The sequence below is a fragment of the Trachemys scripta genome, chromosome 2 (genome assembly GCF_013100865.1).
Source record: "Trachemys scripta elegans isolate TJP31775 chromosome 2, CAS_Tse_1.0, whole genome shotgun sequence".
Classification (NCBI taxonomy): Eukaryota; Metazoa; Chordata; order Testudines; family Emydidae; genus Trachemys; species Trachemys scripta.
In genome coordinates, this window is record NC_048299.1 from 217,979,586 (window position 1) to 218,003,946 (window position 24,361).

At 43.5% G+C, this 24,361-nt stretch overlaps 1 protein-coding gene across 1 annotated transcript in view; it reads left to right on the forward strand.

Moving 5' to 3' along the window:
- Positions 1-24,361, forward strand: part of LOC117873507 — a 97,338-nt gene that overhangs the window by 44,604 nt on the left and 28,373 nt on the right. Inside the window, exons 2-3 of the mRNA XM_034762965.1 lie at positions 7,468-8,019; positions 20,015-20,166. Coding sequence (XP_034618856.1) covers positions 7,468-8,019; positions 20,015-20,166 — 704 coding nt within the window. The remainder of the gene's footprint in view (positions 1-7,467; positions 8,020-20,014; positions 20,167-24,361) is intronic.

Here is a 24,361-nt window from a genome sequence, read left to right on the forward strand (position 1 = left end):
TATTGATGGATTGTTGGGACTTGAAAGGTTAAATGTATTGTTTGGACTGTGCTGGGAAATTCTGGATTATGGTTGTGGGACATTTTGTAATAAATTAACCCTGCAAAGGGCTATTTATTCTCAGAGTTTGTGTGGAGTTACTGGGGAGTCTGGAAGAGGGAAATTGAGGCAGGGGCTGCTTACAGGATGATCCTGAGTGAGGCCATGGTAGGGAGAGCCCTACAGGCAGCCACCCCCTGACAGTCAGGGTGGCAAAATTCTGATGAAATGCTTTTTGGGGGGGCGGGGAGGGGCGGGGGGGGGGTTCAGAATTTGCTAATTTGTCAGAATCAAAATGTTTTAGAGAGATGGTGTGTCTCGGGAACCCAGGCTGGTTTCCATCTGAAACCCATCTGGCTTCCTGCCAGCTTACCTGCCCAGCTCCTTGACACATGCTATGTGCACTGCCTCTGAACTGGGGATTCCAGGGATTCCAGGGTCCACAACTCTAGGGCAGCCCACCAGGTGGCTTGCCCCAGAGCTGGGCCTCTTTTCTTATACAGAGAATTTCAAAAGTTTTAGTTTTCATTCCAAATTGGAAGCAAACCAATTTTCAGACTATTAAAATTCTCCACAAAATGGAATTGTCTTTCTCCACACAGCTCTAGTTGCCAACTCTGATATCTGGTGTTTGGCTTGAACCCCTAGCTCCGTCCAACAACTCATTAGGTGAGAATTACAGCTTTCACTTTTTAAACATGAGGGCTTGTCTACACCACTTAGCTTTTAGTGACAAGGCTGTGTCGACGCAGCCTTGTCGCTAAAAGTGAGCATGTGTAAATGCTCTTTGTCGGTACTTTGTCGGCACTTTTGCCGATAAAATACTTCCAGCCCTGCGAGTGGTGTTAGCTTTGTCAGCAGGAGAGCGCTCCTGCTGACAAAGCCGGGTTCACGCTGCCACTTGCGTAGGCAAAACTTTTGTCTTTCACAGGTACTTAAAAAAGCCCCCCTGCGAAAGACAAAAATTTTGCCTACGCAAGTGGCAGCATGAACCCGGCTTTGTCAAGTACCTGTGAAAGACAAAAGTTTTGTCAACAACTTCGCAGTGTAGACATACCCTGAGTTTCTAGACCTCGTGGTTGCAGAGAAAAGCTTGAAAATGTGACCTGAACTCAATATAGCAGCTTGGAAATGAGAGGGCAAATAAAAAGAATCTCACATTTATTTATTTAAAAATATCATGGCTTGGGCACGGGAGGCAGTTCATGATTTTTGGAAGTACTGCCATCTTGATCTACAGCTGACATGAGACTCTGTAAGTTAAGGGCTGTTTTTTCCTGAACTGAAGCACATCTCCCTTTACTTGCTATTTTGCTCTTTTTTTTTCTGTCTGAGATGAAGAAAACCCCTAGCCAAAGTTTATGGTGGAGAAACTCTCCACCTTGTGGCAGGATATAGAATTGCAGGGTTCCTCTCTGTCCCCATGCTTGTTTCCTCCCCCTCCCCATTACTGGGCTGTATTTGTACCCAGCTGATTCTACAGATATACAGCACCTAGCACTCTAGGGTCCTGGCCCCTGCCTAGGGCTCTTAAGTGCCATGGTAATACAGATAATGATGAATACATGTTCATAAACTGACCAGCTGCTGACTCCAGACTGTGCTGGTGCAACTATGTGGGGCATGTGGATGAAGGATCTTGGTGTGAATTGGACAGAGGCATGAGTCTGGAGGGCTTATAGCCTGGGGTGGGGAAGGGAGCTGGAAGTCACATAGAGGGTTTTTTCAGCACAAATGTGCAGGAGCTCAGTGCACAGAGAGCTCTAAGATGCTTCGGGCATGTACCATCTTTTTGTTCTGTTTGTGCAGAGCCCAGTACAATGGGGTTCTGTGCCATCGCTAGGGCTTTGAGATGGTATGGTATGGTAATATGGTAATAAATATGCTATGGTAATATAAACAAACAATAGGTTAGGGTTGCCAAGCCTTCAGGATTGTCCTGGAGTCTCCAGGAATTAAAGATTAATCTTTACTTAAAGATTGTCATGTGATGAAACCTCCAGGAATAAGTCCAACCAAAATTGGCAACTCTAATATAGGTCCAATTGAGAAAGATGTAATATGTGTCTGAAGTGTTCTGCACTTTATAATGATCCACTAGGAGGAGCTAAAGGGTAACTTATTGCAAGGCAAATCAGTCAAAGATTTCAGGTTACATAATTAATGAAGGGGTAGTAGCGTGGGCAGGGAGTCCGGTGGGACCTGGAGTTCTCCACCCCTGCTGAGTAGAGCTTTGTTCTGGAACTCTCTGTATGAGCTTCAGTTAGGAATAACACATGTCCTCTTTTGTTAATCTATAACAGTGATCACTGATTTTGAGGGTCCTGTCTCTGGTCCTTAAGGAAGCCTGATCCTGAGAAATGTATACATGGCTGAGGAGCTTATTTTAAAAATTGTACATTTAAAAAAATGCACTGCACAGATTTTAGTGTGAGATTGAAATTCATTGTCATAGACAGATGCTGTGTGTATGTACGTGTGTGTATGTAATATTGGCACTCCACACACATCTATATAATAAAGCATTACAATAAATGAAAGCTGTGTTGATTTCATTTTGATTCCATTTTATAGCACTTCACTTTATACCTACTGGTTCATGCATATACTAGGAGCACTGTACTGCTGTTTGTGCTAAACAGTCATGTGTTGTACCTAGTTATGTAACTTATGGCAGGAGACATTAGGTAGCATTGTGTTATACATAGTCTTACCCATTATTTTTCTTAGCATTCAAGCACTACACAGCCTTTGAAGAAATGATGTATTGTTAGTTTTATATTGATTCCTTGAGGTGAGCTGTTGCAAACAAGAGTTTGCTCTCTGCTTTAATCTCTACAGAGTTAAGTCTTGGTGTATTGTAGTTTCTAGGAACTTGACTTTGGTTGGGTTGAGATTTCTGAAAGACAGATTTGCCTGGGTGGTGGTTGATTTCAGTTCAAGGACTGGTATGTAGTGTAAATAAACAAATTACACTAAGAACATATCCTGACTCCATGCTGCTGCTTTCTCCTCCAGTGGGAAACTGATTTTCAAGGCCTCAATATCTACTGCTGCTTGATAGACTGTAAGATGTTACTGTGTTTTCCTGAAAGTCCTAGGGTTACCATACGTCCAGTTTTTCCCGGACATGTCCGGCTTTTCGGCAATCAAACCCCCGTCTGGGGGGAATTGCCAAAAAGCCGAACATGTCCGGGAAAATGCCGGCCGGGCACTTCCCCTCCCGCAGCTGCTCTGCTCCTCCTCTGACTCTTCGGCTCTGTTTAAGAGCCAAGCTGCCCGAGCGCTATGGGCTTCAGGCAGTCCCCTTGCCTCCGGACCCCAGCCACCGGCCAGGCACTTCCCCTCCCGGGCTCTGGCGGCGCAGGGTACGGAGGCATGGGGTCTGCCCGAAGCCGGTAGCGCTCGGGCAGCTCGGCTCTTAAAGAGAGCCGAAGAGTCAGGGGAGGAGCAGAGCCTCCGGCCGTGGCGGCTCCGCTCCTCCCCTGACTCTTCGGCTCTGTTTAAGAGCCGAGCGCTACGGGCTTGGGGCAGCCCCCATGCCTCCGCACCCTGCGCCGCCGAAGCCCGGGAGGGGAAGTGCCCAGCTGGGGGCGCAGGGTCCGGAGGCATGGGGGCTACCCGAAGCCCAAGTGCTACCGGCTTCATGGTTTGCCNGAGCCGAGCGCTACGGGCTTGGGGCAGCCCCCATGCCTCCGCACCCTGCGCCGCCGAAGCCCGGGAGGGGAAGTGCCCAGCTGGGGGCGCAGGGTCCGGAGGCATGGGGGCTACCCGAAGCCCAAGTGCTACCGGCTTCATGGTTTGCCAGGCAGCCTCCAGAGCCTGCGCCCCCAGCTGGGAGCTTCACCTCCCGGGCTCCAGCTGCGCTGCGGAAGTGCTGGCCAGGGGCGCAGGGTCTGGGGGCTGCCCGGCAAACCGTGAAGCCGGTAGCACTCGGGCAGCCCTTTTCACGTGGCTGGGAGTGGGAGGGGGCGGGGTTGGGGCGGAGCTGGGGGTGGGAAATGGGCGGGGCCAGGGCCCTGTGGAGGGTCCTCTTTTTTTTATTTGTTAAATATGGTAACCCTAGAAAGTCCCCTCTAAATAGATAGGAGTCTGTATGGTTCCAAGCCATGAACATTTTGTGTTTCAGTTCAGGTGCAAAGTGCTGCAAAATGAATCACACACTCTCTCTCTCTCTCTCTCTCTCTCTCCCCCCCCTCCTTTGGATACTTAATATCAGTTTGTTCTTTGTTTTATTTAACAGGACATAAATCATCAAGACTGAAATACAGTTTCTCATACACAAAGTTCAAAGTATATAGCACATGCACTATATGCAATTTTCAAATGTCTGAACACGTTAGTTTTAAAACTATCTTTAATAAAAATAACAAAAAAAAAAAGTATGCTTCTCATTTAGGATGAAGTCGTTGGCAAGTTTGAAGTGAAACTCCTCAACACTTTCCAAAAGATTCACCTTGGACAAGGGAGGGCAAACTACGGCCCGCAGGCTGGATCTGGCCCATCAGGGCTTTCAATCTGGCCCGCAGGATTGCCAGCCCCATGGTGCAGCGGGGCTAAGGCAGGCTCCCTGCCTGCCCTCACCCTGCACCACTCCCGGAAGGGCAGTGGAGGATTTAGAGTTAGTGGGGCCCTGTGCGCAACTTCATTTTTGGAACCACCCGCTCGAGACCGAGCTAAGAAGAACATTCTCTCTTATCTTCCCCCCCATTTTTCATTCTTTTTTTCTTCATCCTCCTCCTATATTATAAGTAATAAGAAGTAAATTAAAATAAAGTGAGGTTGGGGTGCAGGAGTGGGTGTGGGGGTTGGGCTCTGAGATGGAGTTTGGGTGCGGGCTCTGGGCTGGGGCAGGGGATTGGGGTGCGTGGGAGGGGGTGAGGGTATGGGTTCTGGGAGGAAGTTTGGATGTGGGGTGCAGGCACTGGCTGGGGCAGAGAATTGGGGTGTGGGGGGTGAGGGGTGCAGGCTCTGGGAGGAGGTTTGGGTGTGGGCTCTGGGATGGGACAAAGGGTTGGGGTGCAGGAGGAGTCAGGGGGCAGCATTTACCTTTGGTGGTGCAGCTCCCAAAGCAACCGGCACACACATCTCTGGCAGCGGCTCCTAGGTGGGGGAGGAGCAGGCGGTCTCTGCATGCCACTGCCCGCAGGCGCTGCCACCACAGCTCCCACTGGCCACAGTTCCCAGGCAATGGGAGCTGCGGAATCGGTGCTCAGGGTGAGGGTAATGCGCGGAGACACCACCTCCCCCCCCAGGTCTGCAGAGACATGCTAGCCACTTCCAGGAGCGGCGCGGCATGGAGGGAGGGAAGCAGCGTGGGCAGGGAGTAGCCTTAGCCCTTCTGTGCTGCTGCTGGCACGTCTTTGCACCCCCCATTGGGAAGAGGGGGGGCAACGGGTCTCTGTGTGCTGCCTGGAGTGGGGGCAGTGTGCAGAGCCACCTCCCCCCAGCCAGGGGCATGCAGAGACGTGCCAGCAGCCAGCTGCTTCTGGGAGTGGCGTGGGGCCACCGGCCACGGCATGCAGGCAGTCTGTCTGCCTGCCTGAGCCCTGCTGTGCTGCCGGCTGGGACTCGAGGGCAGGTTGTCAGATGAGATTTATCCTGCATTTTGGGGGCTCCCCTGTCACTGTTTGTTTCATGGTAAATCCGCCTCTGCAGAAGGGGCCAGCACCACATCCCTGCAGCCCCTGTGGGGGGCAGAGGGCTCTGTGCACTGCCCTCGCCTGCAGGCACTGCCCCTCGCAGCTCCTATTGACTGGGAACCGTGGCCAATGCGAGCTTGGGGGGTGGTACCCACAGGCGAGGGCAGCATGCGACGGAGCCGCCTGCCCCGCCCTACCCCCAAGAGCCACTACTGGACATGCTGGCCACTTCTGGGAGCAGCGCGGGGCCAGGGCAGGCAAAGACATGCTATTTTTCTAGTTTTCTCTCATTCACTGGTTTAGTGTCAGTTCTGAAATCTGCCTGATGAAAACTGGCCTCCTGTTTTAGCTCCGGACATATGGTCACTACAGTTCTACTCACTCCTCCTTTCTGAGTAAAATTGAATGTACAGGGGATAGCTAGTTGACATAATAGGTTTATGCCGCTAACCTCTGATGACCACTTTTGTTCTAATCTTGTTTTACAATAGGTTACAAAATGAGTTTGGTGATTTAGCACGGTTGTAATCTTTGCAACTGTGCTAAAGCAACCCAGGGCTGGGGGGTGTTGAGATTCATAACTGACTGGCAAAGCTGAATGAGGGGCTTGCATGTTGCCTACCCTCACTGTTAGCTCTAGACCAGGGGTTCTCAAACTGGGGGTCGGGACCCCTCAGGGGGTCACGAGGTTATTACATGGGGGGTTGCGAGCTGTCAGCCTCCACCCCAAACCCCACTTTGCCTCCAGCATTTATAATGGTATTAAATATATTAAAAAGTGTTTTAATTTATAAGTGTATAATTTATACACTCTGAGGCTTGCTATGTGAAAGGGGTCACCAGTACAAAAGTTTGGGAGCCACTGCTTTAGACAAAGCTCTTCACACAAGTCTTTTTAAAACATTAAGGGAAAAGTTGGGGGAGCTAGATTCTGCTGTAATTGGTATCAATCAGGATTTACTCTTCTGATATCAGTGTAAAAACAATATGAGATCAGAATTAAGCTCATAGGTTTTCCATTCCTTATAACACACTTGCCCAGACTGGAAAGCTCACTCATGAATGGTGATCTTTTGGATGCAATAATCACTTTGCATGCTGGGACCATAAACAACATTTACAAGTATAGTGTATTTTGTGTGCATGGTTGCTGGTCACAGCTCTGAGTCTCAAGCTATAAGGTTATAGACTCATACATAGGAGTGATCAAAGCATTTTAGAATGCAAACTCATGACGTCTTAATCCTCCTTGTCAGATGCTGCCACCACTTAAATTATATGAGGAGGGTTTGTGGTGTGGATTATTTTTACCTTCAGAGAACATCTAGCTCCTTCATCTGAGCCCTGTTTGTATGCATGAAGATAAAAAAGACAAGAGGCCAATACACTTACACAAAGCTTCAATAAATCCAGCAGTTTTGTCTCTCAAAATTGCAAAGCAAAGATGCATTCAGCTGGGCATATGTCAGCTCTCTTTTTATTTAATGTTACTGGCATGCAGCTATGTTGGTTTTTTGTTGTTGTTTCTCTCCATTACAATGTCAGCAGGACCTTAGCAATAGTTCTCAGTTTTCATATTTGGGAGCTTCACACCTGTGCAAACTGTCTTTGCTAAAATGTAAGTCTCCTGAAATCAAAGTCTCTCTTCTAGAAGGAATAGTATATAAGCACTGAATAAGCCATTAAAAAAAAGAGAGAAGTCTGCAGCAGGCAATGTTTTTGGAATCCATAAAATTTCATTTTCAAAATCTATATTTGAAATCATATGGTGCTTTTGTTTCTCTAGGTCTGACTCAGTGTAAGGAAAAAGCAAAAATCTTTTGCAAACTCATTGATGAAAAGAGAGGCATATCTGGGAATGATATCTTGGATCTCCTGCTGAAAGAAGAAAGAGAAAATGCCAGCAATATGAGTAAAACACTTTACATGGATTGCAATGTCCAATCATTCCCAGTCAGCAAAACAGCTGAGGATGATGTCTGCCTGAGTAGCAAAAGAAGAAAAATGTGTGCAACTCAGAGCCTTCCTTCCACGGCCGCTGGTCTAGTATCAACAGCACCTGCTCAATTCCATGCCATCTACAGCTTGCCATCTGTGTCGGTGAAGTCAGAGCTGGCAGGAGAGTTAAGACAAAGATCTGCTTTGGAAGACAATTGCTTTCAGCTGTCATGGGAGGCGCTCCAGCTGGAAGAGGATGAAGACATGGGGGAGGGTGATGAGGAGTGCAGTGAGGAAGAAAACCCATTTGCTGTTCTTGAAAAATTGATAAAGGAAAATCAAACACTACGGAAAGAAAATGCATGTTTGAAACAGATGCTGCTAGCAGCCCAGAATTCAGGTAAGCGTGTTCTTATTCTATGATTCCAGACAGGATTTGAAACCATGTCACCTTACACAATAAGTATTAGTATTATTTTTATAGTTTTGGGGTGAATGTTTTACCATCATGCATAAGTTTGGTCAACTAGGGACAAACCTGTTTTGTGAATCAGAGCCCTGAGTTCAATTTCCCACTATTCCTGGAGTCTTTATTATTCAATTCTCAGTAGTATGATGTCATTGGGAATTGAGGGCCTCCAGGACCACACAGGAGATGTTCAGCATTGCCCAGCATCAGGTCTTTGTGAGCAGGTGTTGTGACAGATTTCCCATACAGCTCTGCCAGTGCATCTCAGTGATGGCCTACCACCACCTCCTACACAGGTCCCAGAGCTGGAGTTCCCTTGAAAAAAGACTGTTAGCTGTTGTCAGATTGTGGTGAAATGGATAGACATCTGATGGGAACCAGAGTGTGTCCACCACATTCATTTTGACTCCCAGCACGCTAGAAAGTTAGTTTTCAGAATATTTATTAACAAGTTCTCACTTCTGTTTAATAGCCCCTGAGAAGCTTGAAATGAAATCTGATGTTTTATTGTTTTTCCTCTACTGCCTCCGCATATGCATTCGTCCTTGGAAACTTTTTCATGAATGTAGTGCAGCTGGCACTGATACTTTCTGAAAGAAACAGTAATGCCTGTGTTTTGAGTGGAAATAATATATTTATCTGGATGTCAGAAATAATTATATATATTATATAAAGAGTAAATCAGATTTTGGTCCAACATTACAAACTTTGACAGGATTTCAAGGAAAGCTTCATTTGTTCTCTCCAGCACAGTGTTCTGAATTTTCCTTCCATGTATGAACTTTGAATTTTTATTTGAATAACAAATGCTAAATTTGACATTTCTGTGCCTCTTGCAACATGTGACCTGTTGTTGTCAGGGGCTGTTAACCATGTCTCAGTCTAATGCCTCTTTAGGAACCACAAGAAGAAATTTGTTTCTTTTAAGTAACTGAAATCTTTTTATGTGAGAAAGGAAGGTTGTCACTCACCCTGTGCAGAATACTAAGCTTTCCTTTAAATGTCTGTTTTAAACTATGGTTTTTGGTTTAAAAAAATACTCCCTACGTAACTCCTTGAAGACAAGGGAGTCTTTCCATTGACTTCAGCAGTCTGTGGATCAGGCCTTTGTTGCGCTGACACCTGCTGATGGAAGGAGGGATAGACCAAGCTGTGTGCATTTTTGAGACTTACTGAATTCTGTAATAACCTTGATACTCTGAATGGTTACATATTGTTCCCTCAATTCATGCATACAGCTGTCATTGGCAACAGTTGGTTGTGCAGTGGATCAAGGGTACAATATGTCATTTTTTGACAGCGCTTATGAAAACAGTTCATCCTGATCTGGCAGCCTCTGTACATGAACAACATTTGGAGAAACACTCTCCTGCAATAAATTGCCTGACCGAACGTATGGCTAAACTTTGTGTTACACACGTGCACTAAGGGCTCCAAAGGCAGGATATATTCACTGAGGCATGCAGGTCTAGATCTAGACTAGCATCATCTTCACGCTTTGTTGATGCACATAGGGACGTTTTAAACACTGAACCTAAATACATAACTAAAAGATTGTTTGCTTGTTTTTCTTCATACACATCCTTCATGAATCTCATTTTGCTCAGAATTGTTGTAGAAAGCTCCTTCTGCTTTCCCCTTTTAGTAATTTTATTTGCTTTCCCTGACTGCACTATCCTCAGTGACAGATATTATATATTTAAAATTTGACCCACATACAGTAGTATTAACACACAGCCATTTACGGAGTAAGTGTTGTATTAACTTAGATGGAATATATGGGCCAAAGGTGTTAACATAATCCAGTCACTGCCCATCATTAAACAGTGTTAAACGAGATTGGGGGTTTGGTATACAGAGACCACAGCCTCCTTAGGACCAGGGCAAACACCCCATTAAAAATCCTTTTAACCTTTAATAAAAGGCAAAGAAAGGAAGGCAAACAGTTAAAGCATTTGAAATGTAAAATATTAAATAAGGCTCTTATTTTAACCACATGTCTTGTTCCCTTCCCCCGGAGAGCATTTTAGAAGGAAAAACCTCCTTGTTTGACACTCTCTGAGATGGTATCAAAAAGGGCAATAACTGTTCTTCGAGGGGAAAGAGAAGATGTTAGTTGACATGGGCCGGAGCAGTTGATGATGTTGTTAAAATCCAATCCCCTTTCATGCCAGGTGGTGCAGGGGATTCAGCTGGAGCCGGTAGAAGTGGTGATGTTATCTGGGTTCCTTTTTCTGGTCGGGTCTGGTCAGGACATCTCTCATGATTAGAACAAAGAAGGTCTAGGGTTCCAGGAGATAGTGGAGTGGCAGCCAGGATGGTGAAGCTCACTCTAGTAGCCACTGTCTGTTCTTCCATATCTTCCCTTCAAAATGTCTTTCTTTAAGGACCCAAGAAGGGAATGATGGGTGGAACACCCTCATTATTTTGTCCACCAATTAAACCTAATATCCAACATTCCAATTTTGATTGACTGGTTCCTTGTTCTACATTTTTCTTATTTACCAGGCATGATCTTAACACAGTCCTTCTAATTATATCATACTGCCTTGTTGTTTGAACTAATTCAGTCTTTCTGTCTCCCTACCATACCTTTTCCCATCAACTTTTGTTGTTATAGGTTACTGTGACGTATGAACTTTCAGATACTTTTTTAGAGTTGACCTCACAATTAGGGTGGATTTGTAGGTGCAATTATTACAACAGTATACTTTAAGACATGTCCCCTTGTTGGGAGGGTATGGAGGTGCATCAGCTCAGTAGAACTCCAGTAGGCACAATGCCTCTTGGAGCTCCCAGGGGACCAGAGAAAATGTGGCTAAGACACCATTCTAGAGGGTGCAAGGGCTGCTTTCCACCACCGGTGACAGCACTGCTAGACAATGTGGAGGTGTCCCAGCCCTTTAAGCCTAACGATTCAGTGGGGCCTAGCCTAATTTTACCGATGAGATTGTGTCTGGCACTTGTGGAGAGAAAAGCTTCTTGCAACTTCAGCCCCCACCCACAACAGACTCACTCAGTGCAGGATACAGTCTGGCCTACAGTCAGCCTTTGGGGCCCACAAAGTCTATGGTCATATTTTCCACTAATTTGAGGGACCTAACAATATAAAGGAGAATCTCCATTTTAATTTTTAAGCACATTTCTAGTTCCCTGCCTTGAGAGGACAGTCTTGGGAATGAAGCTGAGTTGAAAGGTTGTCAGTAATATTTTTCTAAAGATGACAGCTTATACCGTTTTTCCTTGACAGACTGGCTTTTGGGGTCTGTGAAAACTATGGTCATGGATCCTTATCCCTGAGAGTCCCAGGTCAGTCTAGGATGGTGAGGACAGTTCCTCCCAGGCTGCCACTGATGGACTGTCACACACGCTCTCAGAAGTAGCTACCTACAGGTCAGTCATCAGCTGGGCAGCCAACGTGAAGTCTGGCCACAAAAAGGGGTATCTCAATAGCATGGGAGCTTACCTAGAGCAGTAGACTAGATACAGAACTGTATTCTGATTCCAGGCCTGATACTAACTCCGGCACTGGCCTGAATTACTTAACCTTTCTAGTTAGCTCCTCATCTGTAATATGGCGATAATACCCACTATACAGGTGGTGGTAAGGTAGCTGTAATAATGTAGCAGTTAATGTTTAAAGCACTGTATGTGCATTGGATCCTGCTAAAATTTCACAGTGGGAGCTAATTGTCCACCAGACCCCCTATTTGCTTCGACAAATGTCCCTTGTAATTTTTTTTTAACTATTGGCAACTATGCTCACAGCCCAGCAGCATCTAGGGTCCTCTTCTGCAGCTGGATTTTTCCCTTCCTGACACTCTTTATGTAAAGTGTGTCATTTATATTTGGACCGTACTCCAAAGAATTCTCATTGACTTACCCCAAAATCATCAGGATGGCCTTGTGTGCGCTGGTCTGATCATGTGAACAGAAATTGGTTCGGTTTGGAGGGGGCAGTGAAAAATTGGTTGACAGGCTTGGTCTGACATACCAAGGAGTCACCTCAGTCTGGAACTTAATGAAAAAGAGAGCAGCAAGTGAAATTAGTTTTCTTTTTTTGCTCTCTTTATCCTTGTCATTGGGCCAATGACCCTTCAGTAGAATTAGGACCTAATTGGCCCATGAGAAACCAGTGGGCTACAGTTGGGAGCAATCAGGTATTCCGGGTGGTGGCTTTTAGCTAATTAGTAATGGAGCAACTCAGCTAGAAAGAGGCTGCTAGAGCAGCATAAAGAGTTGCTTGAAAGGAGGAGGGAAAGAAAGAGGGCTCTCACTCTAGAGAAGTCCTGTAGTTGCTGCAGGAACCCATAGGAGGTGGAGCGGTAGAGACAAGTGCTTAGAGGTGACATTGAGAGCCCCAAGAGAACTGTCAGGATCCCTGGGGAAGGGAGACCATGGCAGGCCCTAGACCAAATGGCACCCCAGATGAGGAGCATCTTCAATGCCCTCCCCCCTCCATTGGTTAAATTTTTGAATACCTTTATTTTTTTACTGCATTTGTAGCCCACTGCCCCCCACATCCAGCACCCCAGGCAGTCACCTGCCTCGCCTGCCCCTAAATCTAGCTCTGAGGGAGACAGTTGGGTGCGCCTATCAATAAGTTCCAGCAAGGAAACTGGGGACTGTCTAGACTAGACAGTCCTACAGTTTGGTCTGGCTCCTGGGAAGGAGATAGGAAGATCCACAGGGAGCGGAGTAAGCTCCTGGGTGGAGGGGATCCTGAGTTAGGGTCTACAATGGGTAGAAGAAACTCACAGGAAACAGGTTAGGCTACTGTTTAAACTAGGAGATGGGGGGGGGGGGGAAGCCAACTGCTGCAGAGGAGCATGTGGATCGGACCAAGACTTCTCTTAGAAGAGAGTCTATTGATAGAGATTCTCTAGGTTCTATTCGGGGAAAAAGAGGATGGAAGAGGATAATGTAAGGGCCAGATCAGATGAGAAACATTTACATAAAGAATCAGACACATCAGAAAAGGGCAGACAAATAAACAGTGACAAGTTTTTAAAGTGCTTGTACACAAATGCTAGAAGTCTAAATAATAAGATGGGTGAACTAGAGTGCCTCGTGATAAAGGAGGATATTGATATAATAAGTAACACAGAAACCTGGTGGACTGAGGACAATCAATGGGACACAATCATTCCAGGGTACAAAATATATCGGAAGGACAGAACAGGTCATGGGGGCGGGGGGGAGGAGGGAGTGGCACTATATGTGAAAGAAAATGTAGAATCAAATGAAGTAAAAATCTTAAGTAAATCCACATGTTCCATAGAATCTCTCTAGAACATGTAATTACTATCCAATAAGAATATAATATTAGGGATCTATTATCGACCACCTGACCAGGACAGTGATAGTGATGATGAAATGCTAAGGGAAATAAGAGAGGCTATCAAAATTAAAAACTCAATAATAGTGGGGGATTTCAATTATCCCCATATTGACTGGGAACATGTCACCTCAGGACGAAATGCAGAGACAAAATTTTTCGATACTTTAAATGACTGCTTCTTGGAGCAGCTGGTACGGGAACCCACAAGGGGAGAGGCAGCTCTAGATTTAATCCTGAGTGGGGCGCAGGAGCTGGTCCAAGGGGTAACTATAACAGGACCGCTTGGAAATAGTGACCATAATATAATAACGTTTAACATCCCTGTGGTGGGAAGGACATCTCAACAGCCCAATACTGTGGCATTTAATTTCAAAAAGGGGGACTATGCAAAAATGAGGGGGTTAGTTAAACAGAAATTAAAAGGTACAGTGACTAAAGTGAAATCCCTGCAAGCTGCATGGGCGCTTTTTAAAGACACCAGAATAGAGGCCCAACTTAAATGTATACCCCAAATTAAGAAACACAGTAAAAGAACTAAAAAAGAGCCACAGTGGCTTAACAACCATGTAAAAGAAGCAGTGAGAGATAAAAAGACTTCCTTTAAAAAGTGGAAGTCAAATCCTAGTGAGGTAAATAGAAAGGAGCATAAACACTGCCAAATTAAGTGTAAAAACATAATAAGAAAAGCCAAAGAGGAGTTTGAAGAACGGCTAGCCAAAAACTCCAAAGGTAATAACAACATGGTTTTTTAAGTACATCAGAAACAGGAAGCCTGCTAAACAACCAGAGGGGCCCCTCGATGATCGAGATAGAAAAGGAGCGCTTAAAGACAATAAAGTTATTGTGGAGAAACTGAAGCAAAGAATTCGTTTAGTCTTCACGGCTGAGGATGTTAGGGAGATTCCCAAACCTGAGCCGGCTTTTGTAGGTGACAAATATGAGGAACTGTCACAGATTGAAGTGTCACTAGAGGAGGTTTTGGAATTAATTGATAAACTTAACATTAACAAGTCACCAGGACCAGATGGCATTCACCCAAGAGTTCTGAAAGAACTCAAATGTGAAATTGCGGAACTATTAACTAGGGTTTGTAACCTGTCCTTTAAATTGGCTTCTGTACCCAACAACTGGAAGATAGCAAATGTAATGCCAATATTTTAAAAGGGCTCTAGAGGTGATCCCGGCAATTACAGACCAGGAAGTCTAACGTCGGTACCGGGCAAATTAGTTGAAACAATAGTAAGGAATAAAACTGTCAGACACATAGAAGAACATAAATTTTGGGGCAAAAGTCAACATGGTTTCTGTAAAGGGAAATCGTGTCTTACTAATCTATTAGAGTTCTTTGAAGGGGCCAACAAACATGTGGACACAGGGGATCCAGTGGACATAGTGTACTTAGATTTCCAGAAAGCCTTTGACAAGGTCCCTCACCAAAGGCTCTTACGTAAATTAGGTTGTGATGGGATAAAAAGGAAGGTCCTTTCATAGACTGAGAACTGGTTAAAAGACAGGGAACAAAGGGTAGGAATTAATGGTAAATTCTCAGAATTGGAGAGGTGTAACTAGTGGTGTTCCCCAAGGGTCAGTCCTTGGACCAATACTATTCATAAATGATCTGGAGAAAGGGGTAAAAAGTGAGGTGGCAAAGTTTGCAGATGATACTAAACTGCTCAAGATAGTTAAGACTGTGAAGAACTTCAAAAAGATCTCACAAAACTAAGTGATTGGGCAACAAAATGTAATGTGGATAAATGTAAAGTAATGCACATTGGAAAAAATAACCCCAACTATACATACAATATGATGGGGGCTAATTTAGCTACAACAAATCAGGAAAAAGAACTTGGAGTCATCGTGGATAGTTCTCTGAAGATGGCCACGCAGTGTGCAGAGGCGGTCAAAAAAGCAAACAGGATGTTAGGAATCATTAAAAAGAGGATAGAGAATAAGATGGAGAATATATTATTGCCCTTATTTAAATCGATGATACGCCCACATCTTGTATACTGCGTACAGATGGGGTCTCCTCATCTCAAAAAAGATATATTGGCACTAGAAAATGTTCAGAGAAGGGCAATTAAATGATTAGGGGTTTGGAAAGCCTCCCATATGAGGCGAGATTAAAGATGCTAGGACTTTTCAGCTTGGAAAAGAGGAGACTAAGGGGGATATGATAGAGGTATATAAAATTATGAGTGATGTGGAGAAAGTAGATAAGGAAAAGTTATTTACTTATTCCCATAATACAAGAACTAGGGGTCACCAAATGAACTTAATAGGCATCAGGTTTAAAACAAATAAAAGGAAGTTCTTCTTCACACAGCGCAATTGTGGAACTCCTTACCTGAGGAGATTGTGAAGGCTAGGACTATAACAGTGTTTAAAAGAGAACTGGATAAATTCATGGTGGTTAAGTCCATTAATGGCTATTAGCCAGGATGGGTAAGGAATGGTGTCCCTAGCCTCTGTTTGTCAGAGGGTGAAGATGGATGGCAGGAGAGAGATCACTTGATCATTTCCTGTTAGGTTCACTCCCTCTGGGGCACCTGGCATTGGCCACTGTCGGTAGACTGGGCTGGATGGACCTTTAGTCTGACCCAGTACGGCCATTCTTATGTTCTTATGTTATGTACTGTAGGGGATGTCCTGAGATAGGACTGTAAATGGAAATAGGGAGACCCCGGAGATAAAGTGCCACATCCCCTGGGGAAGAGAGGCAGACGGGGAATCCTGCTGGGGAAGCAGCAGTGTAGGAGAAGCTTTGCAGGGGCCAGCAGAAGGGGCCCAGGAAACAAAGCAGAAGAAGTTATTAGTTTGGAGATTCATTTTTTGGATTTGCATTTGGATCTTTCAGTTATTCCAGAAGGGGGTTTGGATTTTGTGACTTGGCCAGAAGACCAAGCCATGGAAGGCCCTGTGAGAGGCAGGCAGCCTGCAGGAGGTGCTGGAGCTGAAGATACCAGTGACATTATATACAGACTCAAGGGGGCATGCAAAGGGAGAGTGTGTCCCATCAGAATCCCTATGGAGAAAATGATTTTCCCCCTCAGACCCTTTAATGAGCCCCTCATGCTTTACATCTAAATTTTACTAAAATCTCCAGCTCTTTCTGCTGACAGGAGTGAAATACCAAATAGTGAGCAATGGACCAAAACGAATGGAAAAAGGGGGAGAGAGTTTTGGGTTGTTTTTTTTTTAAAGACTGTTTAGCATGGTGTCTGGAAAAATATTTGACACCAGGGGTTGTGAGCTTTTGTGCCAAGAGAAATGTTCTTAAACTGCCTTTAGCCCTTATTAAATCCTAATGTATTTCTAGTTCTGAGGTTAGTGACTATTTGCTGATAAGGGTTGATGACAGCTTTTTAGGTGTTATAGCCTTAGAGGGAGGAACAGTTCTGAACAAATGTTGAATCCATAGGCTAGATCCATCTTGTCGGATAACTGGAAGCAAAGGAGATTTGTAAACCAAATGTTAAGTCTGAAGGCCCCCAGGAGCTGGAGAGTCGCAGAATATTATTTTATCTGAGCCTTCTGGGGTGCTGGTCCTGAATCGGATGATGTGGTGATGTCCCAAAATTTTAAGTAGCTCATTAAGAGAGTGACTCCTGTTTTGCATGTGTACAGTATCTACCTATTTTATGGTTTGTGCTTTTCCACTGTCTAGGTGTGCTACTGTTCAATTTTAGATTTCCCCTATTGGTAAAATGAGTCATTTTACTGGTGTCTTTGGTTATTCAGAGAACTGCAAAGTTATCAGAATTGGGATTCTGGACAAATATTATAAAAGCATCACTGTTCTACAACAAAATAAAATATGAACTGGAGAAGTGAGTACATGGCCTACATTTCAAACCACAGTTCCTTCTGAGTGCACTTATGGTAAATTGTTGCAGAAAAAAATTTCATATAGTGAAGCGCTCTCAGACAATCAGTCAGAGAAATACTTTTAGCTGTATTTTACTCAGCATGCGACACGTACTGAAACCAAACTCTGTTCCCTACTGCCAAGACAGACTGGTTCATATAACTTCATATGCATTCTCTCTCACACATACAACTCACACAGTATGTGCCTGATTACAATACCACAAACCCACAAAATGGACTGCTTCATACACATATGCGTCTGTTTCCAAGGAAACAGAACTGCATTTTTGACAAATGCACACAATTTGTTACTCATATCTACTACCATGCCAGTTTTCAAACCTTTTTCTGCAGCTACCGTATGTGCTTCCTAATACACAGTCTAAGCTAAATAAAATGTTTGTGATTGCTATTGGAAAGCTATCTTCTGTTATTAGCATGGATGCATAGTGACAGTGGATTTCACTCTCTCACATGCCTGCCAGGACATGAGATTGAATGGACATGGTTGAAAAGTAACTATTACAGCAGGGTTTCCTGGGTTGGTGGACAATAGGCTCATGAATGAGGTGACACTGAGCCAGATTTTAAAGGTATTTAGGCATTCACTGGGACATTCAAAAGTGCCTAAATCCTATTGAAATCACCTTATTATTGAACCTACTGTCCAGCAAGTGATTAAAGTGCCAGCTAAGGACCAAACCCTAACCTGTATTATGTGGATATGCTGAGGAGAAATGGGTGTAGGAAACTTCCTTTCCCACCCCATCCATTCAGTAAGAGGGTGCCTAGTGCTCAAAAAAGTACAAAACTGAAGGATACCGTAGCCAGTCTACATTAACTCTGACTTTTGCTAGCCCTGGTGAACCTGCTCAGTGCTAGACCAATGATGGGAGAAGTGCCTAAAATTCTTGTTGTAGATACAACTAGAGAGCAAAATGGTTCTGGTGGCAGATCACTGCTTGGCTGCCAATGAGTCAGATAGGATTTTCCCCCTGAAGGTACACAAGACATCTCCACTGGTGGAAAACAATAGAAAAATTGTGCATGTGACTCTTTAAGCAGTGGCGATCACACCATGACTGCAAACCCTTCAAAATACTTTCCTCGGTCCACCAGCATTATCTCTGTCTTGCTCAGATTCAGTCAGCTGTTCTTCCTTCATGAGCTGATCGCATCCAAGCATGGGGCCATCTTGGTAGTAGTGGAGTGGTCATATGTGATGAAAGATAGGTAGAGCTATGTATCATCTGCATATTGCTGGCACTTGAGTCCACGTCTTTAGACTAGTTCACCTAGTGGCTGCATGTAAATGTTGAAAAGGACCAGAGAGAGAATTGATCATTGTGGATCCGCATGGGTAAAGAGGGGACTAGTGTTGGAGGTGCAATTTCCTATCACTACTTGTTGCGTGCATCCCTTCAAACCATTTTAGTGCATTACCCTGTACCCCTGTCACCTCTCCCACATGAGACAGAATGATCAACAGTGTTGAATGGTGCAGCGGCATCCAGGATGATGATAGTGGATGTTTGTCCTCTATCCATAGACAGAAAGAGATCATCCATCAGTGCCACTAAGGCTGTTTCATCAATTCTACGCCAGTCTATGTGATCGTCACTAGGCCAGGTAGGTAGTGTCTGCAAAGATGTTGCACCATGCCCAAAGACCTGGCCTTAAATGTTGTTCTCGCATTTCATTCCATTTTAAAGCCTGGAATGAAGAGAGGTAGAACTGGAAAATTCTGTATATTCAATATACCAGTTACTAAGATTTGAAAAGCATGGAAACTGGTATATGCTTTTTCAGGGCTTCAGAACCTATGCTGAAATTTATAGCTTAAGTTCTTTAAATGAATGCTTCAGAACTTAGTTAAATTTGTTGTGCTCAGTTACAATATGGAATCTTCTACTGTCAACCATACTATCATATACTTATCATGTGTCCTAAAATAGGGGGTGTTAGCAGCTAGTTGGCAGATACTGCATCTTTCCTGGAGCCAAATGAAGCTTTTGGACTGCACTAGGGTCAGCTAGAAATTGTGTGGGTGTTTGTAAATCCCAGGGTGAGCATTATAAGATCTGTTTACTGAGGCTTCAACAGCAGACAATCAAACATACATTTTAACAAAAGGCTATACTGCAAGCTTTGAATATTTCCTGTTCTAGAGGTAAATTTGCATTTTGGTGGTGGATGAGAGATGAAAGGGATTAGAGGTGGGCAACGAAGGTGGGCTTTGGATCTGAATTAGATTGGGGCTAAGATTTGGCTTTTAGGTTCAAGGTCCAACCAGGGTTAAGATGCAGGCTCAGGCTTAAAATTAATATAGCTGAAGTCTCACAAACATTTCTTGTAGGATTCCAGACCACAATGGCAGGGACTTCCCAGTTCTGTTGTTCACATGAGATTTTTACCATTTGGGGCTGTAATTGCGCAAGAATAATTTGCGTGATTCTGGCCACATCCAGCCTGGAAGTAGGAAACAAGACCTCTTGCAGTTTTGGAACCTATTGATAACCAAAATTGTGGAGGTAGGATAACATCTGCGATTGTGAATCTAACCCCCACAAAATTAAAGTGATTCCATGTTCCAAAGTTGGCCCATTTCTAGTTACACTGGACATCAGCAGAATCAAGGCCACAATGCAGTAGTTTGTTATAGGTGGAAGCTTTAAAAGTAAAAACCTCTGAAGTAACTTTCTTTTTTTCTTTAAGCACCATTCAGGTTGTTCTCTCAAGAAACACGTGACTCAGCTGCCTATTACCTGCGGTTGGTCCTGGAAAACTTAGAAAGAACAGTTACAATGGATTCTTCTCCTTCACCTCAGGCAGTGGGAAGCAAAAATTCTACCATAACAGTCAATAAGGTAATAGCAATCTTCACTGGATAAAAATGGTTTGAGGTTTCAGCCTTTAAAGCACAACCCTTTTTAATGTCATTCTTACTCTATTTTTTTCATTAGACTGTTTTTTTAATGTAGAATCTGAACTGTATAGAGATTGTTACCTTTCAGATCCATGTGCAGTATTACATGTCATATAGAAGTTTAATATTATGTGTGTATGTGCATAAACATTTATAGAGCATGTGATCAGGTCTCTGGAAACAAGCACAATATGACAATGTTATCAAAGTTTTTGGGAAAAGGACATGCTTTTTCCATGGTGTCAACATCTTTCAGAGGAAAGAATAAGTTAAAGTAATTCAATGAGAGGCATAATTAGACACTACTGGCTTTGTTGTTGTAATGTGTTTACTGGTGACAACCTAGTACGTGTTGCATCTAGGTCAAGTCAGGCCAATTTACCTTATTCCGTGCAATTATTATTTTGTAGCAATCCTATTCCCAGAAACCCTCAAATGACTAAATCCAGTTATTCTGAACTCTAATCAAAGTTAATCTGATGACTGAAATGGTCTTTGTAGTGGTTGTTTTATAGCAAGCTGGTTAAAACTGAGACATAGAAGGGTTAAGCATCTTACCTGGGGAGACAATGTCACGTTGGCACAAGGCTGGCAGCAGGGCTGGCTCCAGGCACCAGCTTAACAAGCAGGTGCTTGGGGCGGCCAAGGGAGAGGAGCGGCAGCTGCAGCAATTCGGGGGCGGCAGGTCCCTCACTCCCTTTAGGAGCGAAGGACCTGCCGCTGCTGATCGAGGCTTTTTTTTTTTTTTTTAACTTGGGACAGCAGAAATGCTGGAGCCGGCCCTGGCTGGCAGTAAGGAGACCAAGGTATGACACAGGATATGTCACTTAACCTCTCTATACTTTTGTTTCCATGGCTATAAATGAGGATACATATATGCCGAACTACATCATGTTTGGAAAGTGTTGTATCTAGTAAGTGCAAAGTATTTAGCCAGCCATTGGCAGACATGAGACTAGAACTCAGAACAGAGATGGTCAAAAAAGTGAGCATTTTTTGTGAAAAATTTGTCCGGTTTGTCTGAGACCGTGATGTCCCCCAGCCTTTTTCTCTTCCCTCTGAGGAGGTTCTTCCTCTGCCAGCTTCTTTAAAATTTAATGCGCATTTTTGAGTGAAAGTGGCCCATTGCGTGCAAAAAATATCTAAATTGTGGAACATCTGTTACATGAAACTCTGATGGAGAAAAATATATTATTTTTTTCAGAATTCATCCAATTTTGCAGAGTTTTTCAAACCATAATATAAGCAAATATTAATTGGGAGAAAAAATTGATGACTATTTTGCCCAGTTCTATTCTAAACATATAAGCCCAGATCGTCATATGCAACAGACTTCCACTCGGTGCTGCTGAATTGGGAAGGGGTTGAAGCGAAAGGTGTCTTTTTGCTACTTCTGCACTGCCCCAGTGGCTATGGCTGCTAAGGGGATATATACTTCACTTTGGCTCAACATAATTTAGAGTGGCTCCAAGACCACAGTGCATCTGTGTTTTTTCAGTAGAACTGATCAAAAATCAGAATTTCTGTCTCATGGGAAATCCTGGTATTTATTTACTACTTTTTTTATTCTGAATCATGACAAAATATCGAACACTCTATAAACAAGAAGTTCTGAAAAATTTCAGTATGGAAATGAAAAGTTTCAAAACTTCTACTTGGACCTTTTTGAGCAAAATGAAATGTTGCAACATTCCTGAATCTGAAAATTTTGTTGCAGGTTGGTTCAACGTTAACAATGCATCTATTTGAGCAGCCATATTACTTCATAGGAGTTGTGGTTTGGGTGCCTCATGGCCTCCTATGGGCCAGGCTTCCCAGCCAGACTGCATCTTCCATAGTGCAACATGATTGTGGGGTTACTGTGATACACGGTAGCAGCTCAGTCAGCGGGGAGACTCTGGTGCATCATGGGAGATTAAGTTTGGCTACAAGTCTGACCCATAAGGGAGAACAACAGGGGTATAAGGCACCTGAATTCCAGTTTCTATGAGGTGTCACAGCAACTTAGGAGAAGGCATATTAATATCAAACTGGTCCGACACGTAATGTTTCATTTGAGTTGACTGACCCAAAATGAAATTATTTGGAAACTAAATATTTCATTTCAACTTAACCAATGGCACATTAATTTTTTTTGCAAAATTGATATCTTCCCATGGAAAATTTTGATTTTTTTTTTTTTTTTTTTTTTCAGAAACATTTTCTGTTTAAACATTTTGACAGGAAATTTCCAAGCCGCTCTATTTATCAGACAGCAGGCCACATCTTTTCCTCCCCTGATACTTTTCTTACTCCTGTGTTAATAGACGGGTTGTGGCATAGAGCTAGCTATGCCAGTTCCATGCCACCATCGGATTCCTCATGCCAGGTTACTATATAAGTGCTAAGTATCACTGTAGTAATCTTCTTATATTGTCATTTATACGTAGTAATAACAGGACTATGAAATTATCTGACCACTAATTCGTTTGATCTCAGCTATAGAAGTCAGTTGAAGTTTGCACAAATAATAGTGGAAGGCAGACATAGTGGGGGAACAAAGGTGACTTTTGTGAGGATATATCAGGGACTAAGGAAAGAAGATGATCTTCAGCCCATAAACCATTGTATTCTTTGGGAACTGGCTGGAATTAAGATGGTAGGTATACAGTACCTGGAATGCAAACATATATCAGCAAAGTAAGATTAATGCTCCATAATTAAGACGGTTACTGGAAGGCAAAAGAAAATTACTGGTCTTACTGAAGATCATGATTCAATTTGGTGGATGGCGTGAGCTTGTGTTACTGGAGAACATTTTTTCTTAAGAATCCTGTTAAGGATTATCCCTGTACCCAAATTGTTCCTATAAAGGGATGAGAGCTAGAATGTTCTAAAATCTTATCAAAGGAAGCTTCCTTTTAAATACACTTAGAAATAGAGAAGTATCTCACTCTTCTTTTTTATTTATTTATTTTTGGTCTTGCGGCCCTAAAGATAGAGAAATAACATTAAAATTCTTGTAGAGTATTGAGGCGTAAATTTTCACATGATAGTTATAAAGAGTCCTTTACAAGGTTATATCAATTATGTTATCTCAAGTGGAGAATGATGACATTTCTTCTGAGTAGATTTATGACCAATGATGTTTTGGATTAGTCTGACCAGCAAGCTTTGTCTCAAACAGCTGTCACATGTCAATAGTAAGTTTGGGGGGTTTTGGCGGTAGGAGGTATTGAGGAAGATTGTGCATTTGCCAAAGCTGTAGGTATACAGTACCTGAAATGCAAACGTATATCAGCAAAGTAAGATTAACGCTCAATAATCACAGCAATATTTGTATCCATCTCTAATGTGCATATAGTGGAGATGTTGCTATTATCTGAAATTAAACCGAAGTCTAAGATGGTGTGACTGCCCTGATAGTGGATGAAGCATGGTTTGACAGATTTTTATGATAAGTCCCAGTCCAACCAGAATTTTAATAATGCACAAACACCTATTATGTATGTACTTATACTCAATTTGAAATAAAATGTAATAGAGTAAATCATAAAAAGTCCATTTAAATGGTCTACAGACAGCCTTGTGCCTTTACAGAATAAACTTTGTGTCCTCTCCCACCCTGTATAACATCAGAAACTTTCAGTTGCACTTATGCCACAAAACCCAAACAATGGGTATCTTAAATCTGTAATGTGTTCAGTAGACATGAATTTACCTTTTCCCATACTCAACCCCTTCAAGCTGTTGGGACACTTTCGGTTTCTTGGTTTTCTTCAGGGCTTTAATTAGTACAGTTCTCCTTGCAAAGTGCTACACAAAAGAGAAATAAGGCAGAAATGTCTTGAGAGGGATTGGAGGTGAGCAGCACCTAGAGGTCTTCTCCCCCTCTGCTGGGGCTTTGACACTACCCCTGGCAGGGTAGATGTCCTGGACCTCCAATCTCTTGAATTGCTGTGAACTGGAAGAACATAACTATTTAAAGGATTGTGGGGAAGTCCTTCTAGAGCTGAGTGGTGCCAAAGGCCTCCACCTTCCCTTTCTGTTTCGGGTTCTGTGGCTTCAACTACACAGCTTAGAGCTGTTTCAACCATCTGGACAACCATAGGGAATTCTCTCCAAGGCTCCCAAACAAACTGGTAATACTGATACAT